The sequence below is a fragment of the Rhinatrema bivittatum genome, chromosome 2 (genome assembly GCF_901001135.1).
Source record: "Rhinatrema bivittatum chromosome 2, aRhiBiv1.1, whole genome shotgun sequence".
NCBI lineage: Eukaryota > Metazoa > Chordata > Amphibia > Gymnophiona > Rhinatrematidae > Rhinatrema > Rhinatrema bivittatum.
In genome coordinates this window covers 99549618-99570872 of record NC_042616.1, presented here as the reverse complement: position 1 = coordinate 99570872, position 21255 = coordinate 99549618, and the positions used below count along the sequence as shown (strand labels likewise).

At 43.4% G+C, this 21255-nt stretch overlaps 1 protein-coding gene across 2 annotated transcripts in view; it reads right to left on the bottom strand.

Moving 5' to 3' along the window:
• NOM1 (nucleolar protein with MIF4G domain 1) overlaps positions 1-21255 on the bottom strand; it is a 66418-nt gene that overhangs the window by 22293 nt on the left and 22870 nt on the right. Inside the window, exons 5-7 of one of the 2 annotated variants that reach the window (XM_029588496.1) lie at positions 9709-9819; positions 7718-7885; positions 1057-1178 (exon numbers count right to left, since the gene is read on the bottom strand). In XM_029588496.1, the coding sequence (XP_029444356.1) occupies positions 1057-1178; positions 7718-7885; positions 9709-9819 (401 nt within the window). The remainder of the gene's footprint in view (positions 1-1056; positions 1179-7717; positions 7886-9708; positions 9820-21255) is intronic. The other variant, XM_029588497.1, reaches the window with a different exon arrangement.

Genomic DNA, 21255 nt, shown 5'->3' with positions numbered 1-21255 from the left:
GGCAGTACAGCACGCACAGAAACGCACGAAAGATGGCGCCGCCGTGGACTATCACGTGGTGTGCCGATAAAGCCTAAAGCGGGGCCTAGCCCAACAGAGCTGCTCAACTTGCCAGGCTGCCCGATTCCCCTTAACCAAATTGGAGTGGGAACAATGTCGGGATGGCGCGCCGAGTGTGCAGACCAGAGGACGTCCTTCTGAAAACCCCTCTGTCTCTGAATCGGAAGGTAAAAACTACTTCGGTTTAATTTTTTTTTTTTTTTGATACTTACCTGGGCTCAAAGCTTACCGGCTGAGTACAGAGACCGTCTCAGGCTGCAGGGGAAGAAGGCTTTGGCTGTAACTGCCACACTCGGCTTCCTGCACCCGCTGCCTTTCAGCTGCAAAAGCAGCAAAGTCCATGCTGGGAACCGACTAATGGACCAAAGCATACCTCTGAGGGACCACAGATATCACCTCAGGAATTCTCAACTGGGGGAGGGACCTTTAAGTAACACCGCAGGAGAGCAGGGTTCAATTTTCTTCAATTCAGCGTGTAGAATTTTCTCCTTCCTAAAGTATAGCAATCCCCATAAGGAGAGGAACATCCACTATCAGCTGGAGACAGAGAATACTGGCGGGCTGAGGTCACTGCAGGGGGTATATATACTATGACATCAGCTTGCTCCGTTTCCATCTGCTGGCAGGGGAGCATAACCTGATCTTGAGTTCATCCGTCTACACGCTAGGAAAAAGGATATTACAAGAAGATGGAAAGAGCCAGGCCCTAGGCAGGGAAAACTGTCCAGAGTGCAAGTCAAGGGGACAACTACCCAGAATGCAAAAAGAAGAGGGGAGAAAGTATGAAGACTCCAATTGGATATGCTGTCTCCTCCCTGGAAGTTGCCTAAAGGAGAGAAGAGAGCCTCAGCAGGTGGGCACAGACCTCCTAAATCAAGTTCCTAACGATATCACTCTACTGCAAGATCATCAAAATTGAGTTGTAATGCTTACATAAACGCTTTGAAGTAGAACCTTCAGCAAGTGCCAAGCACACCTTTAGCTAAGAATACTTACTTAAGAAGATTTTCAAAGGCATCCAAAAAATCTTCACTGCTCATCAAAACGCAAAAGATATTTCTCCTGATATCAGTGTTCATTCGCTGCTTTCGTGCCAGTTCCAGGATCTTGGAACTTACCTTGAATAAAGGACAAATGTGTTTACTTGTCAATACAGCATGGATATTCACCTAGCTATGTATTTTTCCTGATCTGAAAAATAACACACTGCAATTTTATTATATAGAGATGCTCCTTGGGACCTTGGACAAGTCACTTCACCCTCCATAACCTCAGTACAAATATCTATATAGATATCTCTCTCTCTATATATATATCTATCTCTTTATATACAAATGACACAAATTGATCTAGACAGTACGCTTATTGCAAACCAGTATACTCAAAGTCAATTTTCAATTTATTATTTCTCTGCATTTTTATAAAATAAAATTAGAAACTGAAAAATGCTGCTCGCATAAGTATTCAACCCCTTCAGACTAGAACTTGGTAGAACCATATTTTTCTACAATTTATTTATTTAATTGTATTTATAACAGCTTTAAGTCTGTTGGAGTAAGTTTCTACCAGCTTTGCACACTATTTCAGCATGAGTTTTGCCCATTCTTCCTGGCGGAATTACTCCAAGTTCTTCAGGTTGATGGGATGATGCTTACGGAATGCAATTTTCAAATAGTGCCACACGTTCTCGATTGGATTGAGATCTCGTCTTTGACTTGTCCATTGCAGAACATTCACCTTTTTGTTGTTCAACCACTCCTGTGTTGCTTTGGCCTTGGCTTGGGATTATCATCTTGCTGAAAAGGTGAACTTTCTCCTGTTTTAGTTTGGGGTTTTTTTTAGCAGATTGAAACAGCTTTTCTTGCAGTATCTCCCTGTATGTTGCACCATCCATCCATCCTTCAATTTTAACAAGATGCCCAGTCCCCGCTGAGGAAAAGCATCCAAACATGATGCTGCCACCCCCATACTTTTCTGCTGGCATGGAGTTGGCTGAGGAATAGGCAATGTTAGGTTTGCACCACACACAGCATTTTGAATTTTGGCCAAAAGCTCCATTTTTGTTTCATCTGACTATAAAACCTTATCCCACATTTTAGCTGGATCATTCTGATGCTTTCTAGCAAACTCCAGATGCAGTCTGATGGGATTTTTCTTCAGTAATGACATCTTTCTATCCACCCTCCCATGCAGGCCAGTAGTATGCAGAGCTCTTGATATGGTTGACGGGGGCACCTCCATGCCAGTTCTCAGCCACTGAACTCTGTGGCTCCTTCAAAGTGATTGCTGGCCTCTCTATGGTTTACCTCCTAAGTTTGTTGCTGATTTTGAGGGATGGCCTTGTCTAGACAGTGTCTGGGTAGTATGATGCAGCTACCATTTGCGAACAACTGATCCAAAAATCACACTTGGATATGATTTTGTAGCTTTTTCCTATCTTGTGCAGGTCAATAACTATCTTTAATTTCCTTAGAATGCTCTTCATTTTCACAGCTTTGCTTTAGGTTCACAGTCTGACCAATGGTACTGGAATTAGAGGGTCTTTTATTCAGAAAAGCTAACCTCTGTTGATTCACATGTAGAGACCAATTGTAAGCCGGTTGTTAGGACAATATCTCATCTGTATAAACTTGGAGCTGCTTATGCAAGAAGCATTTTTTAGTTTTTAATTTTATTTTACAAAAAATGCAGAGAAATAATGAACTGGTACTTTGAAAATTTACTTTACAAGCATTCTGGTTTGTAACAAACGTGCTATCTGGAACAATCTGTGTTTTTTATTTATTTATTTAAAGGCTTTTATATACCGATGTTCATGTAATATTACATATTGCGTCGGTTTACAGAGAACTAAGGTTAGAAATTACAATGAACATAAGGGATATATAGAACATGGCGTACATAATAAGGATTGTAGAGAACCAAAGTTAGCATTACATCGAACATAGTAAAAGCATTGTATCAAAACATAAGAACATAAGATTATACCAGTACACAGATAGACAATTGGGCATTTGCCACAGAAATTCTAACCCGAGACCATGGTCCGAGAGTAATCTAGCACAAGATAAAGAAATGAATGAATAACTGAGGGTAGCAATCAAAGCTGAGGTATTGGGGTTGTGAAGGCTTTAAGTGAAGGCTTTTGTGAAAAGCCAAGTCTTAAGCTTTTTCTTAAACGTCCGCAGACAAGGTTCTAGGCGAAGGTCCGTGGGGAGAGCGTTCCAGTGTGTGGGACCGGCTATCGAGAATGCGCGTTTCTTGAGCAATGACTTGGCGGGTGGTGCATAGAGTGTGCCTAAATACCTGGTTCTGATTGGTCTGGATGATGAGTGATGACGAAGAGGGCAGTTTAATTCTAGCGAGGTTTGGGAGTGAATGGTCTTATGGTCATGGTTAGAACTTTGTACAGGATTCTGGATTTAATGAGGAGCCAATGTAGGTTCTTAAGAATAGGTGTGATGTGTTCTCCTCTGCTGGAATTGGTTAAGATCCTGGCAGCGGAATTCTGTAACATTTGTAGTGGTTTGGTGATGATAGCTGGAAGGCCGATTAGCAGGGAGTTGCAGTAATCTATTTTTGAGAATAAAATTGCTTGGAGAACTGTTCGAAAGTCTTGAAAATGGAGGAGAGGTTTCAGCTTTTTTTTTAATATATGTAGTTTGTGGAAACATTCTTTTGTTGTATTGATGAATTTTTTTAGGGTCAGCAGGTTGTCTATAATTACGCTGAGGTCTCTCACTTGCGTGGTGGAGGTCGTTTGGGGTGAGTTGAGGTCGTTGACCGCCTGAGCATTGTCATCATGAGTGATAAGTATAAGTTCAGTTTTTGGAAGTATTGAGTACTAAATTAAAGCTGGTGAGGAGGGTGTTTATGGACTGTAAACAACTATTCCAGAAATTGAGGGTATTAGAGATTGATTCTGTGACTGGTATCAGAATCTGGACGTCATCAGCGTAGATGAAGTGCGTAACCTTTAGACTTGTGAGAAGTTGACAGAGGGGGAGAAGATAAATGTTATTTATGATCCACACAAATCTGCCTATTTTGTTTAGGGGTCTTCCTGGCCCAACTGTAGGAAACAGGAGGGGACAGCGTAAACCTCTAGCAAACAGAGCAACAGGGATAATTTTAGTTTAGTAGGGTGAGTAGGGGATCACTTGGGTGTGAGGAGAATGGCTTAGAAATGAAAGGGATTGGTAGGGGGCATATCTCTGTAAGGGGGGGGAGGGGAGCAGTGTTTTGTGAGAGAGAGAGAGAGAGAGAAGAGATTGATGCTAGGTGTGTGTATATGTATGCCAGATTGGGTGAGGGGTTTTGAGAAGGGAAGCAGATCTGGAGCAGATTAGTGACACCTCATTCCTCTTCTGCCCTCTTTCCCCACTCCAATTAGGATCTTCTCTCCCCAGATCTCAGATTCTGTTTCTCAAATCCTGGAATCCTCTCTTCCAACTCCTAATCCCAGATCCTCCCTCCTCTTCCCTGAACCCAGATTCCCCCTCTTACTTGATCTTCCCCATTCCTAATCCCCCCTTCCTTTTTCCTCCCCTCCGTCCTCAGTTCTCTCACATTGCTCTTCACAATTCCCAGTCCTCTCCCATTCTTGAGATGTTCTTCCTGTTCTGACACTTGAGGTTGCTTTCTCTCAAGCAATAACAGAAAATTCTACAGATATAAGCAAGTCTGAAAAAGTATTTTTCCAGTGTAATATAAAATATGATAATTTTTTTCAAAGTGTCTCAGAAATTTCTAATTTCTTCTGCAGTAAACTGTGAGTCTGTACCTTAGATATTCTGCTACCTGTTGTCTGACCTGGTGGGGGGGGGGGGGGCATGCGGTGACAGCACGAACAGTGCCTAGGGGGTAACAAAAATTTAAATTTGTCACTGCCTCTTTTCGCAACCCATTCCGTGGATCCATTTTTACACATTGATGGTATATCAACTGATTAATTGTGCCTTTTTCTTCTTGCCTCCTTTTTTTTTTATTGTCAGAGTACAGATAGCCAAAAGAAACCTATCAAAAAGATAAAAAGCCTATATTGCAAAGCCTGTGAGAAGAGCCTTAAGGATCTATGTACATGACAGACACATTCAAACACCTTAGATATAAATAATGCATAAGAAGCAATCATTTGGCAGTGGAAAATATGTTCCAGCAAGTCATGGCATGAAGTTGAATGGCAATGGAGTGACTCAATAAAATATTTCTATCACAGATATATGGAACAGTCTTCCAGGGGGAGATGGTGAAAGTAAGAACAATAGAGGAATTCAATTAAGCATGAAATCAGCACAGATCCCTTAGTGAGAAAGAGGGAAAGTTGGAGATGAGGTGGGGTATGCAGTACTGCAGCAGGAGATGAATATGGGCAGATGGAACCGACCTTGCAGTCATTATCTACTCATGTTCTCAGTTTCTAGGACCGAGTTTTGCTCTCCCTGAAAATGTCTCTATATCAAGTACAGTTATAAGCCTCAGAATTGTTTTTAACAAACATCCAAAGACAAGAACAGAAAACTAAAGCACTGATAAGACCACACATTAAGAGTTACTGCTCTTTGACCATCATAACCTGTAGCTCCTCTGATTTTCTACACGTTTGCTTGTAACTATCACCCAACACCGCAGAACCACCTCTAACACTCATTCAGGGTTAACTCCATGGCCACGTGGAGGGTCCTGCCGAGCATTGCTCAGGCCTGCCTGCATTTGCATATATGCCCTTACACTGGCAGCCTCGCACCCACCAGCTGGGCCCTGCTTGCCTCTGGGCAAGCACCCCACCTGCAAGCTACCCCCTGGTGTTTCTGGGGACACGGACACGACACAATCCTGTGGTCACACAGCTCCTAGAAATACATCCAAGAAAGGCAGAGCTAACAAACTATTGAATTTATTAAAAAAAAAAAAGAATTTGCAACTAGTAAAAGATAAAGGATCAAACAAAAGATTAGCTAAACACTTTTTCACTATACTTATCAGTGCCTGGGGAGCATAAGGAAACATGCTGTCCACTGGAGGTAGAGCAGGCTCTCAGAACAGATCGCCTCTCTCTATACTCCCAGCTTTGACTAAAGAATTCTAGCAACTTCAGGGCTAGTTCTCCGGCTGAAGGGCCAATCAGGGACAAAGTATTAACAGCAGCTCTGGGACCAATGGCCTTCTGACCGGCAATAGTTTTCTGCCTAATGGCACTGCAGGATGTTACGGCCTTACAGCTGCTTAAAGATACTGGGAGATCATGCTGTTCAAGCCTCATGTTGCACAGCAAGCATCCCAAGCTTCTGTTGGAAGTACCGCATAAAGGTCAAACAGCACCTGCAGACCGGCTCCAGGAAATGGATCGTCTCCGGGAGGGAAAAGCACAAGAGCTAAGGCTAGGGTTGCCAACTTTTCCATGGAGCAGGACCGGACACGGAGTGGGGGTGGGGACTGGCCGCAGCCACCCCTCCTTTTTTCCCTTTCAAATCAAGTGCTGATTTTTTCCTAGGCAGATTCTGCCTGCCTGTCTTTGGGGCTCAGGTTCAACTCTCCTCTTCTTCTGTGACTCCCAGGAGGACAGCGGGAAGTAGCAACAAGTGCGGCACAGCTACTGGAGAGGCAGAGGAGGAGGAGAGTCAAACCGAGCCTCGAAAACAGGCAGGGGATTGCAGCGCTGCCAGGCTGCCACCCCCGATTGGCCCTTGGCCTTGCCTGACTGGGTATTACAGTGTCCGGTTATCCTTGTAACCGGACACCGTACAACAGGCTGCAAAACCAAGCTGTCAGGTTGAAAACTGGGCAGTCGGTCACCCTACCTAAGGCCAAACAACAAGTCACAGTATACATAAAACCCCTGTTTCACAACAGTAAAGGATACATTTTGTACCATTTTATATATTTTTCTGTACATAATTGAAAACCTGAATAAGAATAATGAAGAAAAAATAAAATATTAAATAGCAATAGCCCAAACATGTAACTTCACATATTGGGCTCAGATAATTTTGGGTTGTTGTCTATGTATTTTAGTTTCACTTATTTGTACTGTATGTAACACTGTGTAAGTCACTTATAGCTGTGACACAGACAGCATATAAATATTTTAAAATAAATGTAACAATGAACTACAATGCAATATTAAAAATTCAACTGCATGCTAACAGATAGAAAATACCAGCTGAAAAGCAGATTTAATATATCAATCTACTGAGTGGAAGGTAATATTTTAAGAACAGCAAATGCCTTGAGGGTGACTCAACAGCAGTGCTGCTGTGTGGTAGATCTGAGTTTGATGCCAGACCGGACTCATAGTCCTTGGACCAGCTGGGGTTCAGGATACTAGAGAAGCAGCATTCATGGCCCCCCAAGGAAAGGGCATGAAAACCTTTACTCAGTGACACCTACTGGCTGGCCCAAAAATACATTTATACCAAATCAGTCAGAGGAGTGTTACTGCAATAGTTACCATTACATACGCCTCTCTCCATATAGAGCAGAGGCTAAAAATGGGAAACCTTCAGATACCTACAAATGAAAGCTCACAGTGCTAGAACACCAGTTAAGGCAGGTTATGACTGAGCTGGAAGCTGCCATGCACAAAAAAAGCCCTAAAGTGTAAAGTAAAATCTCTTCATAGGGACAATATCTGATGCATCATCATATTCACGCTTACCTTTCCCAAAGGCAACTTCTGCTGGCTCTTATTGCTAGAATCTCCAATCATTGGTGCCCCACTCCAGGATGAACCTATAATCCACCAACGGCCAACCCGGTCTGCATCCAAGAGGCTCTCCAGAGATACACGAAGACGGCTGTCACTACCAGCTCTGCTGCTCTGCACCTTACAGACAAAACGTATTTTCAGATCACTCTCTCTCTCACAAAGATAAAAAAGCAAATGAGAAAACACAAACGTTCTAAAACCACCACTGTAGGTTCTTCCCCCCGCACCCCTCTGCTTTAAGAAAAGAAAATAAACCAATAGTATACTAGCTTATACACTGCCTGCATGATCAGCCTGTACGAATTTGTTTCTGCTCTTATCTAAGATGATGTACTAACCTTGAACATGAGAAACAACCCTTCACGCAAGAAAACTCAACTGAATCACTCCTCCCCCACCCTTTGACCCCAGTTTGGCCATGTGTACTTTGGGCTGGGGGAAAAAAAATTCAATCTTAATGTTCTTCAAGAGCTAATCCAGAGGTGTATCATGTGCTTAGTATAGCATACTTTCCCCGATTGCCACACTAAAAGACCATTATAATTTTAAGGTTTTTTTTTTTTGTCTTTTCTAATTTATTTTAAATTAGTTGCTGAGTTAGTTTATAGCTAATTTTTAATTTTATTTTGAAAATGTATTGTAAACCACTTTGGTCATTTCATGTATTTGGTGAAACGGTATATAAATGTTTTAAATAAATAAATAGAAGCAGCCATGGCAATAGGGATTCAAAAATTCCCATGTCCTAATTCCAGCTCTTCCACTGACCAGGTGACCTTAGGAAAGTCGTTTTACCTTCTTGTGCCTCTATATTTAAATGTAAACTTGAATATTAATTTTAACTTTCTGCATAAAAATAAAATACTCCACCAAAAAGGAAAATACCACCAACAGAAAAATGTGACTAAATGGTGAGATTTATTTTCACTCTTTATGGGTAACATTCTCAGCTCATCCAGGATCCCAAATATTTATTATACAGTATGGACTCAGTCAGTCTACTAGGCACTTCCACATGCTCTGGGCTCCTCTGTTAATGATGTAAGATGGTCTTCCCTGCTACAAATCTCTTCTGTAGAATTTAATCGCTTGTATTTTTCTCCTCTTCAATATTCAAAATACAATTGTGTAATACTTCAGTAAAAGCCCACAAGAAAAGTGAGTGCTTCTCACCTATTACCCTCATTTCTAGCTGGCCATGCCTTTTCCACTTAGTTTCACTACTTCAAATCATCCTAACAGATATTCTTAAGACTATGACCACACCTCTTCCATGTGGCTTCACTATTTCTAATCACCCTGTAGTCATTAGTAGGCCCAGTCTTGGTTTGTGTTGTGCTTTCCCATGTATAGCTAATTAAACTGCACAGGTCTCATAACATGTTGTGAAGTTTGGTAATCTTTCCATGCTGAAGAGAGGATCAGTGTTTCACACTGACTAACTGGGTTGAACTAGATCCTTCCTTGCAGTTAATGGTAGGGTTTTCAGGGATGTTGGTAATTGTATGCGGGCATAAAACTATTATTCATAGGGTACAGAAACTGTTAGAAATATAGATAACAGAGTTTCTTCTGGTTAGAATCTGAGTTTTACCTTATATGAAAAACATGTTGTAAGACCACCCAAAAGTGCTAAGCTCCAATTAATACCTGTATAGTAAGTAATGAGCTACTGTTTAATCATGAATAACTGATTTCTTCAGATTAGCATATGGTTATGCTAACTCCTTGCATGCAAGTAAATTCTAATAAAAATAAATATTACTGGAGTCACTAGGTATGGATATTGTCTGCTAACACTTATTCAGGGGGTTGGCAGAACTCCCTCAGGTTCTTGGGGACCTACAACCCTAGCAGATATTCTTTAATATAGCCATACAAATATTTTCTGTAGTTCGTTTTGGGAAAACATGTAAAATGATGGGAATAAAGTATATTACCAGTCCTCTTTGCAGCTTTCTCAGCTTCTCCAGAAGCTCAGGGTCGTATCCTGGGATTTTTCGCATGTCGTTATTCCTCAGTGCTAGCATAGTCTCCAGCATAAACCGTACCTTAAAAACAAATTAAAGGAACACTACTTCTGTTTATCTACAAATCAGTACTGCATCTACTTCAGAAGTGTCCAAATTTACTGGGCACAACCTGACAGCTCAGAGACTAATGCAAGGGTTGACAATTTCTAAAGTTTGCAGATCACCTGCCATAAATAAACTAGCAGTAATGGTTTAGGGCATTGTACCAACATTATCAGGAAATGTGGAACAATACTGTAAAATCAGGAATTAAATTTATCTTTCTGCAATGCGCAACAATATTGTTGGTGCTGGCTGTAACAATTTAAGATATTCAGAAATATAGATTTCTTTTCCATCCAGTGGCCTCCAAGGTATGCAAACAGCAATAGGCTCTAATTTGTAAGACATACAGTTAAAATATAAGAATTCTTTAAAAAGCATTGTGGGTCACACATCCCAAGTATGATCACTTTGTGGCAGGCAGACAGAGCTCAATAAAGGAAACCTAAACTCAGCTTCTGTAGGTTTGTGTTTTGCAGAGGCACAAATCCATGTAAGGCAGAGTAACGAGTGGCTGAAGTCACAGAGTGATCAAGCAAAAGCTGGATTTCATTCTTTCTGGAGTAAAGTAGTTCAACAGATCTACACCAATGGTGTAGAGATATAAAAAAAAACCTCTTGGGGCGTTCCCAAGATGGCGACGTAGACGGTTGTGCTGTCGCAGCTCCCGTCTTGCTATTACCTATTATTTCATATTTAGACCACAATTTGGTCTTTGGAATCAACTATGTCGCATAAACGCAAGGGCAAGATCAGGGTTTTCCCGGCGGATCCTGGTCAAGTGGTGGAGCAGCGTTTAATCACCCAGTACACAGCTGTTCCACAGATACAACCGGCGGTGAGCCCCATTGACGGATTGGAGAGAAGCCACGATATCGCCAGGGGAAGTCACCTTAATTCCACCGGATTCTAAGCAACCTCTAATTGCTTCCTCACCGAACCCTGCTGCTTCTGCACAGACACCGAAAGATGGAGAGAATCTTATTGGAACGCCTGTGCCCGCAGGAAGAACCGGTGACGTTTCGGGAGAACTCCCTACCTCCTCCCTCCTGAGAGCACTGGATCCCATAAAAGGAGGAGCAGCTGGAGGTGTGACTTCTATAGATGGAGAAGAATGCGGCCCAGCAGGAGAGTTTGGATTGAACGACTTGGAGGCAGAGGATTTGATCAAACCTGAGGTTGTCTCCATGGATTCCCTTTGGGGAATGATGGCAGGTATGTCTAAACTAATAAAGGCACAAACTTCTCAAATAGTGAATCTGGGGAGAAAATTGGATTTGGTGTCTGGAGACAGCTTTCGTGCACAACAAGAACAGGCGCAAGCAACACAGGCACTAAAGCAGGAAGTGGAAAAATTACAGGACACATCTACAAACCTAGTGCGAGACTCCCTGGTTTCCTCAAGGCGTTTAGAAGCTGTGGAAAATTTCCTTAGACATTTAAACATCAGACTTTTAAAATTTCCCCAAGATTTTGGGTGAAATACCTATTGTGACTTTTAAAAAATATCTTCAAGAGGCCTTAAAGATTCCATTTGAGCAAATACCTCCAGTAAAGAAAATCAGTTTTTTAACTCAAAGAATTGATGATGTTTCTTTAAGAGAAGAAAATAGGCCTGATCTTTCGAACCTCACCCAGTATTTGGAAAATTCAGAAGTAGAAGTAATAGAGAGAGCTGTTTTGTTCATATCATTATATTCTGAACAGGACTTTAGTCTTATAATGAGAGCTTATAATATGAAAGAATTGTATTTAGGCCAACTGATCCGTTTATTTCCTGATTTATCTCAGCCGACTCAGTTGCGAAGAAAAGTTTTCTTAACCATGAGGGCGGAAATGTTGGCACTAGGAGCGAGTTTCCATCTTCGCTATCCATGTAGATGTGTGGTAAAAATTTCTAATAATGTATATGTTTTCTTTAACCCAGATCATTTGAGAGAATTCCTGGTTAGTAAAAGCCAACCTCCTCCCATTGTAGAATAAAAGAAAGTAAATCTGTGTAGGAATTATGTCAATGTTCCTTTGATTGTGACTTAGAAATCTTCTCAATTATAGTAAATACGCCCCCCCCCCAAAGTTGCTTATATAGATTTATTGAGATATAAAATATGAGAAGGAGTATGTTTAGAGTCATATTATATGATTTTTCTTATTATCTTTTAAACCTGTATCTCATGAAAATGTTTCAAACAAAGTTATTCTTTGTGTATTTTGATTAAAATTGATAAATTAAAAATTAAAAAAAACAAAACAAAAAAAAAAACCTCTTGGCCAATTTATATTCTTATTACTACACACAAACTCACACTATTAACACTGGGAGAATGAACAGAGCTTGAAAAGACCTGCAAATTCTAATTACAGACCAATATTAATGCATACACCTCTAGGGAAAATCAGAATCCAACCCAACACACTGCAGAAAGTGCCAAAGAAATACTGGAAGGTAGTGTACTGTGCCTTATTATGGGAATGATCATGAGGACAGTGTGGACGATTCAAGGACTCATTTCCGGGATGAGCATAAGGCATCCTGGATAGTAGAATATGGTGGGACAAGCTGCAATATCCCAGTGTAGCAGTAATAAAAACATTTTGGAGAGCAACACGAGGTCAGGACTGTGTTTCCCCTATCGTACTGGACATCATTGGTCCTTGGACATTTCTAGTATGGAAGAATGTGGCTTCCTCCAAATGAGAAATTACTACTTATCTGATAATTTCCTTTTCTTTAGGAAAGACAGATGAATCCAGAACTAGTGGGTTATGCACCACCTCTATCAGCAGATGGAGACTGAGCAAAGCTGACATCACAGTATATAATACTCTTGCAGTGACAACAGCCTGCCAGTATTCTCTTCAAAAGCCAACTGTGGACAGACTAGCAAAAAACTTGATCAATAACATAACTATTTCAGTACTCAGCCATCAGGAAACACTGAGCTCAGAAAAAGAAAGCATCAACACTAGTCTAAGGACTGGACTAACACTTACCAGTAACCCCTGGAACATGTAGCTATGCAAGAGGACCATAGCATAATCATAGCACTGTGTAAATTGTATATAATTCTTACCATGTAAGCAATTACTCTCTACTTACATGCACTGCTCTCCAGTTAGAAATTGTTAACCTATCCTTTCTTCTAACGGCCCAGTTCCACACTCCCTGTTGTAATGTTAACTTTCGCTTTCAATGTTAACTGGTTTACCCCCTAGTTTATTGTAAACCGGTACGATAAGACCTGGTCTTGAGCATCGGTATATTAAAAGAATTTAAATAAATAAATAAATTTGGCAGCCAAGGGCAGGAAGCTGGATTCACCTGCCTATCCTAAAGAAAAGGAAATTATCAGGTATGTAGTAATTTCTCAGTGTCTAGACAGATGAATCCAGAACCAGTGGGATGTACCCAAGCAACTCCCGAATAGGGTGGGAGGCTGCCTGCTGTCCAGTGAACACTGCACATGCAAAGGCTGTGTTCTCTCAGGCCTGCACATCCAGATGATAATACCTGAAAAAGGTATGTAAAGGAGGATCACGTCGCAGCTTGGCAAATGTTGACAGAGACAACAACCTAGCTTCCGCCCATGACACTGCCTGAGCTGTAGTGGAATGAGCATCTACGTACGTGGCCGTGACTACCTCCTTAATTCAGCGAGCTATCGTAGCTCTCTAAGCTGGCTCGCCCTGTTTATTACCACCGTGGAGGATAAAGAGGCAATCAGACTTCCAGAAAGGTTTAGAAACCTCCAGATACCTCACGATATGTCTTTTGACATCTAAGGGTCGCAACAGGCGATATTCCTCCCCATCTCTTTCCCTATCCAGGAGGGCAAGGAATTGGACTGATTCAAGTGAAAATCCGAGACCACTTTTGGCAAAAAGAAAGGAATCGTATGCAATTGAAGCGCCCCTAGAATCATTCGAAGGAATGGCTCCCAGCAAGACAAAGCTTGCAGCTCAGAAATTCAACGAGCAGAACAAATTGCCACAAGAAATACCTTTTTCAAGGTCAGTAACACATTGTCCTAAATGTAGGGCCCACTAAGAAATCCAAAACCAGATTAAGACTCCACAAGGGCACCGGTAACCGCAAGAAAGGACTAAGATGTTTCACTTATTTCAAGAAACGGGACACATTTGGATGCGCTGACAAGGGACCATCATTCACCTGACCCGTGAAACAGGCAAGAGTTGCTTCTTGCACCTTTAAGGAATTAAGGGCCAACCCTTTATTCAATCCATCCTGCAAAAATTCCAAAATCAGCAGGACCTTAACTGAATGAGAAAGAATATCTCGATTTTATACCAAGCCTCAACACTTGCCAAACCTGTACATAAGCTAAGGAAGTGGAGAACTTTCTTGCTCACAGCAAGTTGGCAATCACTGCAGAAGAATATCCACGCTTCAGCAAGAAAGGCCTCTCAAGGGCCATACCGTAAGAAAATAGAGTCAGATTTTTGTGAAGAACAGGTTCCAGCCACAACAGATTCCTGGAAACTGGAGGGGGGGGGTGGGGAGGGATTCTACAAGGAGCCTTTGCAGCTTCACATACCATGGTCTTCTGGGCCAATATGGTGCCACCAGAAGCATCCTACCTCTGTGACTTGACCCTCTGAACTATTCTGCCCAACATAGGCCATGGGGGAAAGGCATACAGCAGCTTGTCCTCTGGCCATTCCTGCATGAAAACATCGATACCCAATAACTTCAGATCTCTCCTGCGACTGAAAAATTGAGGAACCTTCACATTGCGAGAAGTTGCCAGCAGGTCTAGAAACTTAAGGCCCCAGTGACCCACTATCAGCTGAAGCGCCTCATCTGACAATACCCATTCTCCTAGGTCCAGACTCTCCCTCTTGAGAAAGTCTGCTCTTATATTGTCTTTTCCAGCAATGTGCAAAGCAGATTATTGCCTGAAGATGCACTTTCACCCATTCCATAAGTTGGTCTATCTCCTGCAACACTTGCTGGATCTTGGTTTCTCCCTGCCGATTGATGTAAGCCACTGTTGTTGCATTGTCCAACATTAGCCGGACAGCTTGAGCCTGCAACCTGCTGCTGAACTGTAGGCATGCCAACCAGACCTCCTGGACTTCCAGCCAATTGATATTCCAGAAAGACTCTTCTGCACTCCAGCACCCTTGCATTGTTAGTTCCTGGCAGTAAGCTCCCCAACTCTGGAGACTCACATCTGTCATGAGCACTAACCAGTCAGGTGATTTTAGGGTAACTCCCTTTCTTAGATGATCCTCTTGTAACCACCACTGTAGTTGAGAGCAGACTTCCATCGGCAGGTGGAGTCAAACTGAATAGTCCTGAGACTGTGGGCTCCATCAAGACAGCAGGGAGCACTGAAGAGGACGCATATGCAACCTTGCCCACGGCACCACTTCCAGGGTTGCCGCCAAACGAAGTACCTGCAGATAGAACCACTGTCAGGCGTACAGATGCACCTGCGTTATCAACTTCTGAATACAAGCTTCCGGGCAGGAAAATCCTGCCCTGATTCGTGCTGAACTGAACACCAAGATACTCTAGATACTGAGATGGCTGTAGACTGCTCTTAGCCAGATTTACCACCCAACCGAGCTCCTGCAACAGGGAGATCACTTGTGGGTCACCAGACAGCTTTCTTCCAGAGACTTGGCCCAAATTTATCAGTCATACAAGTACGAGTGTACCAGGATCCCATCTTTTCTAAACTCTGCTACCACCACCAACATAACCTTGGAAAAAGTTCTGGGAGCGGTGGCTAGACCAAAAGATAACAACCGAAACTGATAATCGCATTCAAACACTGCAGAAAATGTTGGTGCTCTAGGTGGATGGGAATATGCAGGTATGCCTTGGACAGATGCAAGGAGGTCAGAAATTGCCCTGACTGCACAGCCTCCCTGCCCCATTAAACATTTCTCTTGTGCCCCCTAGCGTGAACGCCAAAGACTGAGAACAAAATTTCCTAGTGTATAGCCAGATGGACTCAGGATCGATGGGTTATATGCTCCCTTGCTAACAGATGGAGACAGAGTCAGGTTTCAAAGCTTACATCACCTTAGATACACCCCTGCAGTGACCTCAGCCCTTCAGTATCTCTCTATCTCCTAGCAGATGTGGGCGTGCTTTCCCTTTCGGGATCGCTGTACCCTTTAGAAGAAGAAATTCTACTTTTAAATTGGAGAAAGATTGAGCCCCGATCTCCTGTGGTGATACCTAAAGGTCCCTCCCCCAGTTGAGAATTCCTGAGTTGATTTCAGAGATCCCTCAGAGGGTGTGCCTTGGTCCGGTAGCCAGTTCCCGGCATGGACTTTGCTGCTGATGCAGCTAAAAGGCAGCAGGTGCAGGAAGCAGAGCACAGCAGTGACAGCCAAAAGCCCTCTTTCTCCATGCAGCCGGAGACAGTCTCTGTACTCAGCCGGTAAGCGCTGAGCCCAGGTAAGTAAAGAGAGAAGATGATTCCTTCCGATTCAGAGACGTTGGAGGGGTTTCGGTAAGACTTCCTCTGGTCTTCTTGCTTGGGTCGCCATACCAAAGATGTTCCTGATCCCATTGGGATAAGGGGAAGTGGGCTTCTGAGCGGCCCCCCGGTGTGTTAGGTCCCGCTTTAGACTCTGTGGGGACACTGTGTGGCAGGCCCTGGCGGTGCCATCTTGCACACTGTTTTGTGCGTCTACATTGCCCACCATAGAGCGTGCTGGCTCTGCGCATGCACTGCACACGTAACAACGAGCATGCATAAGTGCATATGTTCGCACATAAGCGTGCACTCCAACGTAATGTGCATCCGTAAGCTCACACCTCAGGCACACGGGCTGTGCGCACACCTCACTGCGACCTGCGGAGGCGCTCAAAATCTGTGCGCACACGATTTCAAGCGCTAGCTGGCTCAGCACACAGTTACCGTTCCTAATGATTCCGGCAGCAAAGAAACAAATGCCATTCCGTTTGTGCTGCCTGCCATATTAGAGCTACACAATCTGACCTTGATTCTTACTTGTCTCAGCACTGTGAGGAGGCCCAGGGAAAGTTGGCCTCCCAGGACTTTTGCTAAGCCCGGCAATATTTAATGGGGTGAGGAGGCCTTTGGCTGCCCCACCCCCTGGGTCTAGAGAAGGAAGGCTTTCATTCCCTATTGCCTGCCTCCCACCCTTCTCCATGATCTGCCCCCTGGGGGTGTGAGAGGTTGGTGAATGCTGGGAGTCTGTGTGTGTGACACTCTCTCTCTCAGGGCTGATACAAGGGTATTAGTTGCCCTAGAGAAAAAACTTACAGCCTTTCATTCCCCCTTCCCTCCCAACATAAAACTTATGCATTCTTTTCCATTTTAAAATGTATTAACTTCCCCAACCTAAAAAGGCAGATTGCATATGGAAAATAGACAAAGTACAATCTTCTGAAGTAAAAATATCACTTACAACATATATATTATATAGGCATACACTGCAAAAAACACTTACTAATAATAGTTTAAATGACTCAAATTACCTCGCTCATGGTAATCAAGGTGGTTTACTGGATCCCATATGGTATTAGGCCTATGGTAAAGTGCACTGGATGTGGACTTGGCCCACAGAAAGCCAGGAATAAACTGAACTACAATTCCAATATAGTAAACCTTCCATATCATAATTGCCAGCACTCACCCTATGAAAAAGCCATACTGCAAATATTACATCAAGCCCTAAACACCAATGCACCTCTTATTAGGAAAACAGATTAAAGCCAGGTTGTTGTAAATCCCTACACAGAAACCACAAGCTAGCAGAATACCTAAAGCATCTGTCACACATGCAGAACATAGATAGATTCTCACAAATATAGTACAAAGAGACCATAAAATATAAAATGAAATGTGCAGACAAAAACTGAACTGGAAATCACAAGAAGCTAAACTCTGTAAGCAATGCAAACACAATCAAGAAATAAAAAACATTAAACATACCAATAAAAAGAATGTCAAATCTGCTGATAAATTCAGCCAATTAAAAACACATAAAAATATTACCAAACACTAATAAAATATTTAAAAACAGCAGATACATTACATCCAATAACTAAAACTAACAAGGATAAAAAAAAATCTCAAACTCTCCATACCTGGGAACTTTAGATTTCCAGCCCTGAAAATGTCATAGATTGGAGGAGGGGGCACAAACTTTAATCTCTCTCGCACATATATACACAGGTACTCACATGCACACACATCCCCTCACCGCCGCACCCTCACCCCCCCCATCGCCGCACCCTCTCACGCACACACATACCCCCACATACACACACCCTTACCCACCACACTCATTTACACACACAGGCTTCTCACCCCCCTCCAACACACACACAAGCAGTCACCCACCTGCACACACATACAGGCAGTCACCCACACACAACCCTGCCCAATCTGCTCAGTGGCAACACAGTGGCACTTCCCTTTAAAATTTCGCCCGAGGCTCAAGAACCCAGGTGGGAAGCTTGCCATGACCTCTGTATAGTGAGAGCTCAGACGGAAACTGCAGGACATCTGCACTGCCTCCTGCCCCGAGATCCTTCGAGACACGTTGGAATCTGCTTTAGAAAAAAGGAGAGCAGCGTTTCCTGCACCTCAGCAACCTGCAGGAAAAGAGATTGCTTCGACAGTCGACCCCTGCCCCTGCCAGGATTATACAACTGCAACTCTGCCAGGATTTCTAAAACACCTTCGCTGTGGAGGGAAAAAAAAAAAGATCGCATGATGAGTGGTCGGTATATACTTGACCGATATCCATCAACAAACCAGCTGCCACTATCTCCAAACCAGCCAAGAGGAATGGCACGAAAATCTGAGAGGCAACTGGTCCCGTGGCAGCAAGAGATATCAGGATAAAACAACTCCTGTTGCCTGCAGTTAGGGACGTGAGTTGCCACTGAGCAAGCAGGGGTTTGCTTTATCCCCACCCAATCCGATGTTTGACTCTGGAGGCAGGGTGAAGCAGAGGCTGCTGTAGAAGTATTTTGGAGGTGCACTTTTTGCCGCTTCAAAATTCTGCGCTCCCTAAGGCCATTGCCTCACCCTGCCTCATGACACAACCACCCCTAAGCGCAAGGTTTCCATGCGAAAATGAGTCATCCAGTTTGAGATTCAAGATGGGACAAATGGAATATCGACCCCTATTTTCTTGAGAAGTGGGCACTGGAATCACAGCCCTCAGACTGAGGAGCCTTGACAATGTACACTCCACTGCCTGCTTCTTCAGCGAGGAGTGGCAGGGAGACATCATGAACACGTCCCGAGGAACACTGCGAAACTCCGGCACATATCCCTCTTGTATCACCTCCAGGATTCACTGGTCCGACGATTTCAACCTACCTTTGATAAAAGAGTGAGAGGCACCCCCCACTATCTCCTTTTCTCAGGGGGTGGGTCGGCAAGCCTTTATTGGGAGGCTCAAGAGGTTCCACTACCCGGGTCCATGCCCTGTCTGGGAAGAAAGGACTGAGACCTACTGAAAGGAAGAGTCCTCTGAAAGATTGCTTCTCTGTAGTGTCGAAAACACTTGGATCCCCGAACATGACTTCTATGCCAAAGTAGCACAGTGTCTGCTTCTTATCCTCCAGCAACCGAGGAATGGGGAATTTGCCTCACTTATCGGCCAGTTTTTCCAACTTGCTCCTAAACAAAGCGAGCCTTTAAAGGGCAATTTTGTAAGGTTAGCCTAGGAGGTTGCATCGGCTGACCAATTTCTCAGCCATAACTGACACCTGGCCGCTGTTACCGAAGCCACTCCTCTGGCTGAGGTACGAACCAAATCACTGCCTGCATCTGTCAAAAATAGGCGGCTGCTGGCTCCATAATTTCCCTGGAATTCACTTCAGATTCATCCACCTCCTCAGAGAGAAGTAAACAAGAGCAAGCCACCAAGGAACAAGCTTCAAATGATTGCTTAAGGTTGGCCTCAATCCTTCTAGGCTGCTCCTCCCTCCATGGAGATAGTCGTCCGCCTGAAGACGGTACAGACAAGTGCATCCACTTTCAAAAAATGCAAACGCTCTCTCGTCACTGGAATCAGGGGGGTACAGGCCTTCCAAAACCTGACCCCTTTTGAAATTAGTCTCTGGGGCACCCCACTCAAGATCAATCAATTCTTGAATGGCCTCCATAAACAGGGGAAAAAACAAGATGCTTTATGCAAAGAAACTAAAATGGAATTTTTTTCTTTGGCTCAGACATGGCATCAGCCCCAGGTACACACAACATCTTTAATGTCTGGGAAATCAGAGCCAGTAGCTCATCCTTATGAAAGGACTGCAACATAGTCCTATACGGTTCCAGTCCCAGAGGAACTTCTCCATCCTCCAGAGAGTCAGGATCGGCCTCACCATCCGTGCCATCCAGATCCCTATCAGGAAGACCTGCTGCCTATCCAGGTATTCTTCGGCGCCTAACAGTAATACCGGGTGAGTGAGAAGTCACCACCTGCGACTCTGACCTGGCAGGATTGGTCAGGGCTGAGGACTGCACCTGAAGAAAGGACTGCAATCCTTGAAAAAATATTCTACCCAAGAAAAGGCAGAAGGATCCATGCCAAAACCAAAAGGCACCTGTGCTGTGCCCACTGAGTTACCTTCCCCTGTCGACAAACCAGTTAAGGGAGTTCCACGATCAGGCGCCCCTCCTGACACGTCTTTACCCAGGCCCTCATCAGGCAGGGAAGAACCAGGCTTAAGAACATAAGAACATAAGAAAATGCCATACTGGGTCAGACCAAGGGTCCATCAAGCCCAGCGTCCTGTTTCCAAAAGTGGCCAATCCAGGCCATAAGAACCTGGCAAGTTCCCAAAAACTAAGTCTAGCCCATGTTACCTGTTGCCATTAATAGCAGTGGCTATTTTCTAAGTGAACTTAATAGCAGGTAATGGACTTCTCCTCCAAGAACTTATCCAATCCTTTTTTAAACACAGCTATACTAACTGCACTAACCACATCCTCTGGCAACAAATTCCAGAGTTTAATTGTGCGTTGAGTAAAAAAGAACTTTCTCTGATTAGTTTTAAATGTGCCCCATGCTAACTTCATGGAGTGCCCCCTAGTCTTTCTATTATCTGAAAGAATAAATAACCGATTCACATCTACCCGTTCTAGACCTCTCATGATTTTAAACACCTCTATCATATCCCCCCTCAGCCGTCTCTTCTCCAAGCTGAAAAGTCCTAACCTCTTTAGTCTTTCCTCATAGGGGAGTTGTTCCATTCCCCTTATCATTTTGGTAGCCCTTCTCTGTACCTTCTCCATCGCAATTATATCTTTGAGATGCAGCGACCAGAATTGTACACTGTATTCAATGTGCGGTCTCACCATGGAGCGATACAGAGGCATTATGACATTTTCCGTCTTATTCACCATTCCCTTTCTAATAATTCCCAACATTCTGTTTGCT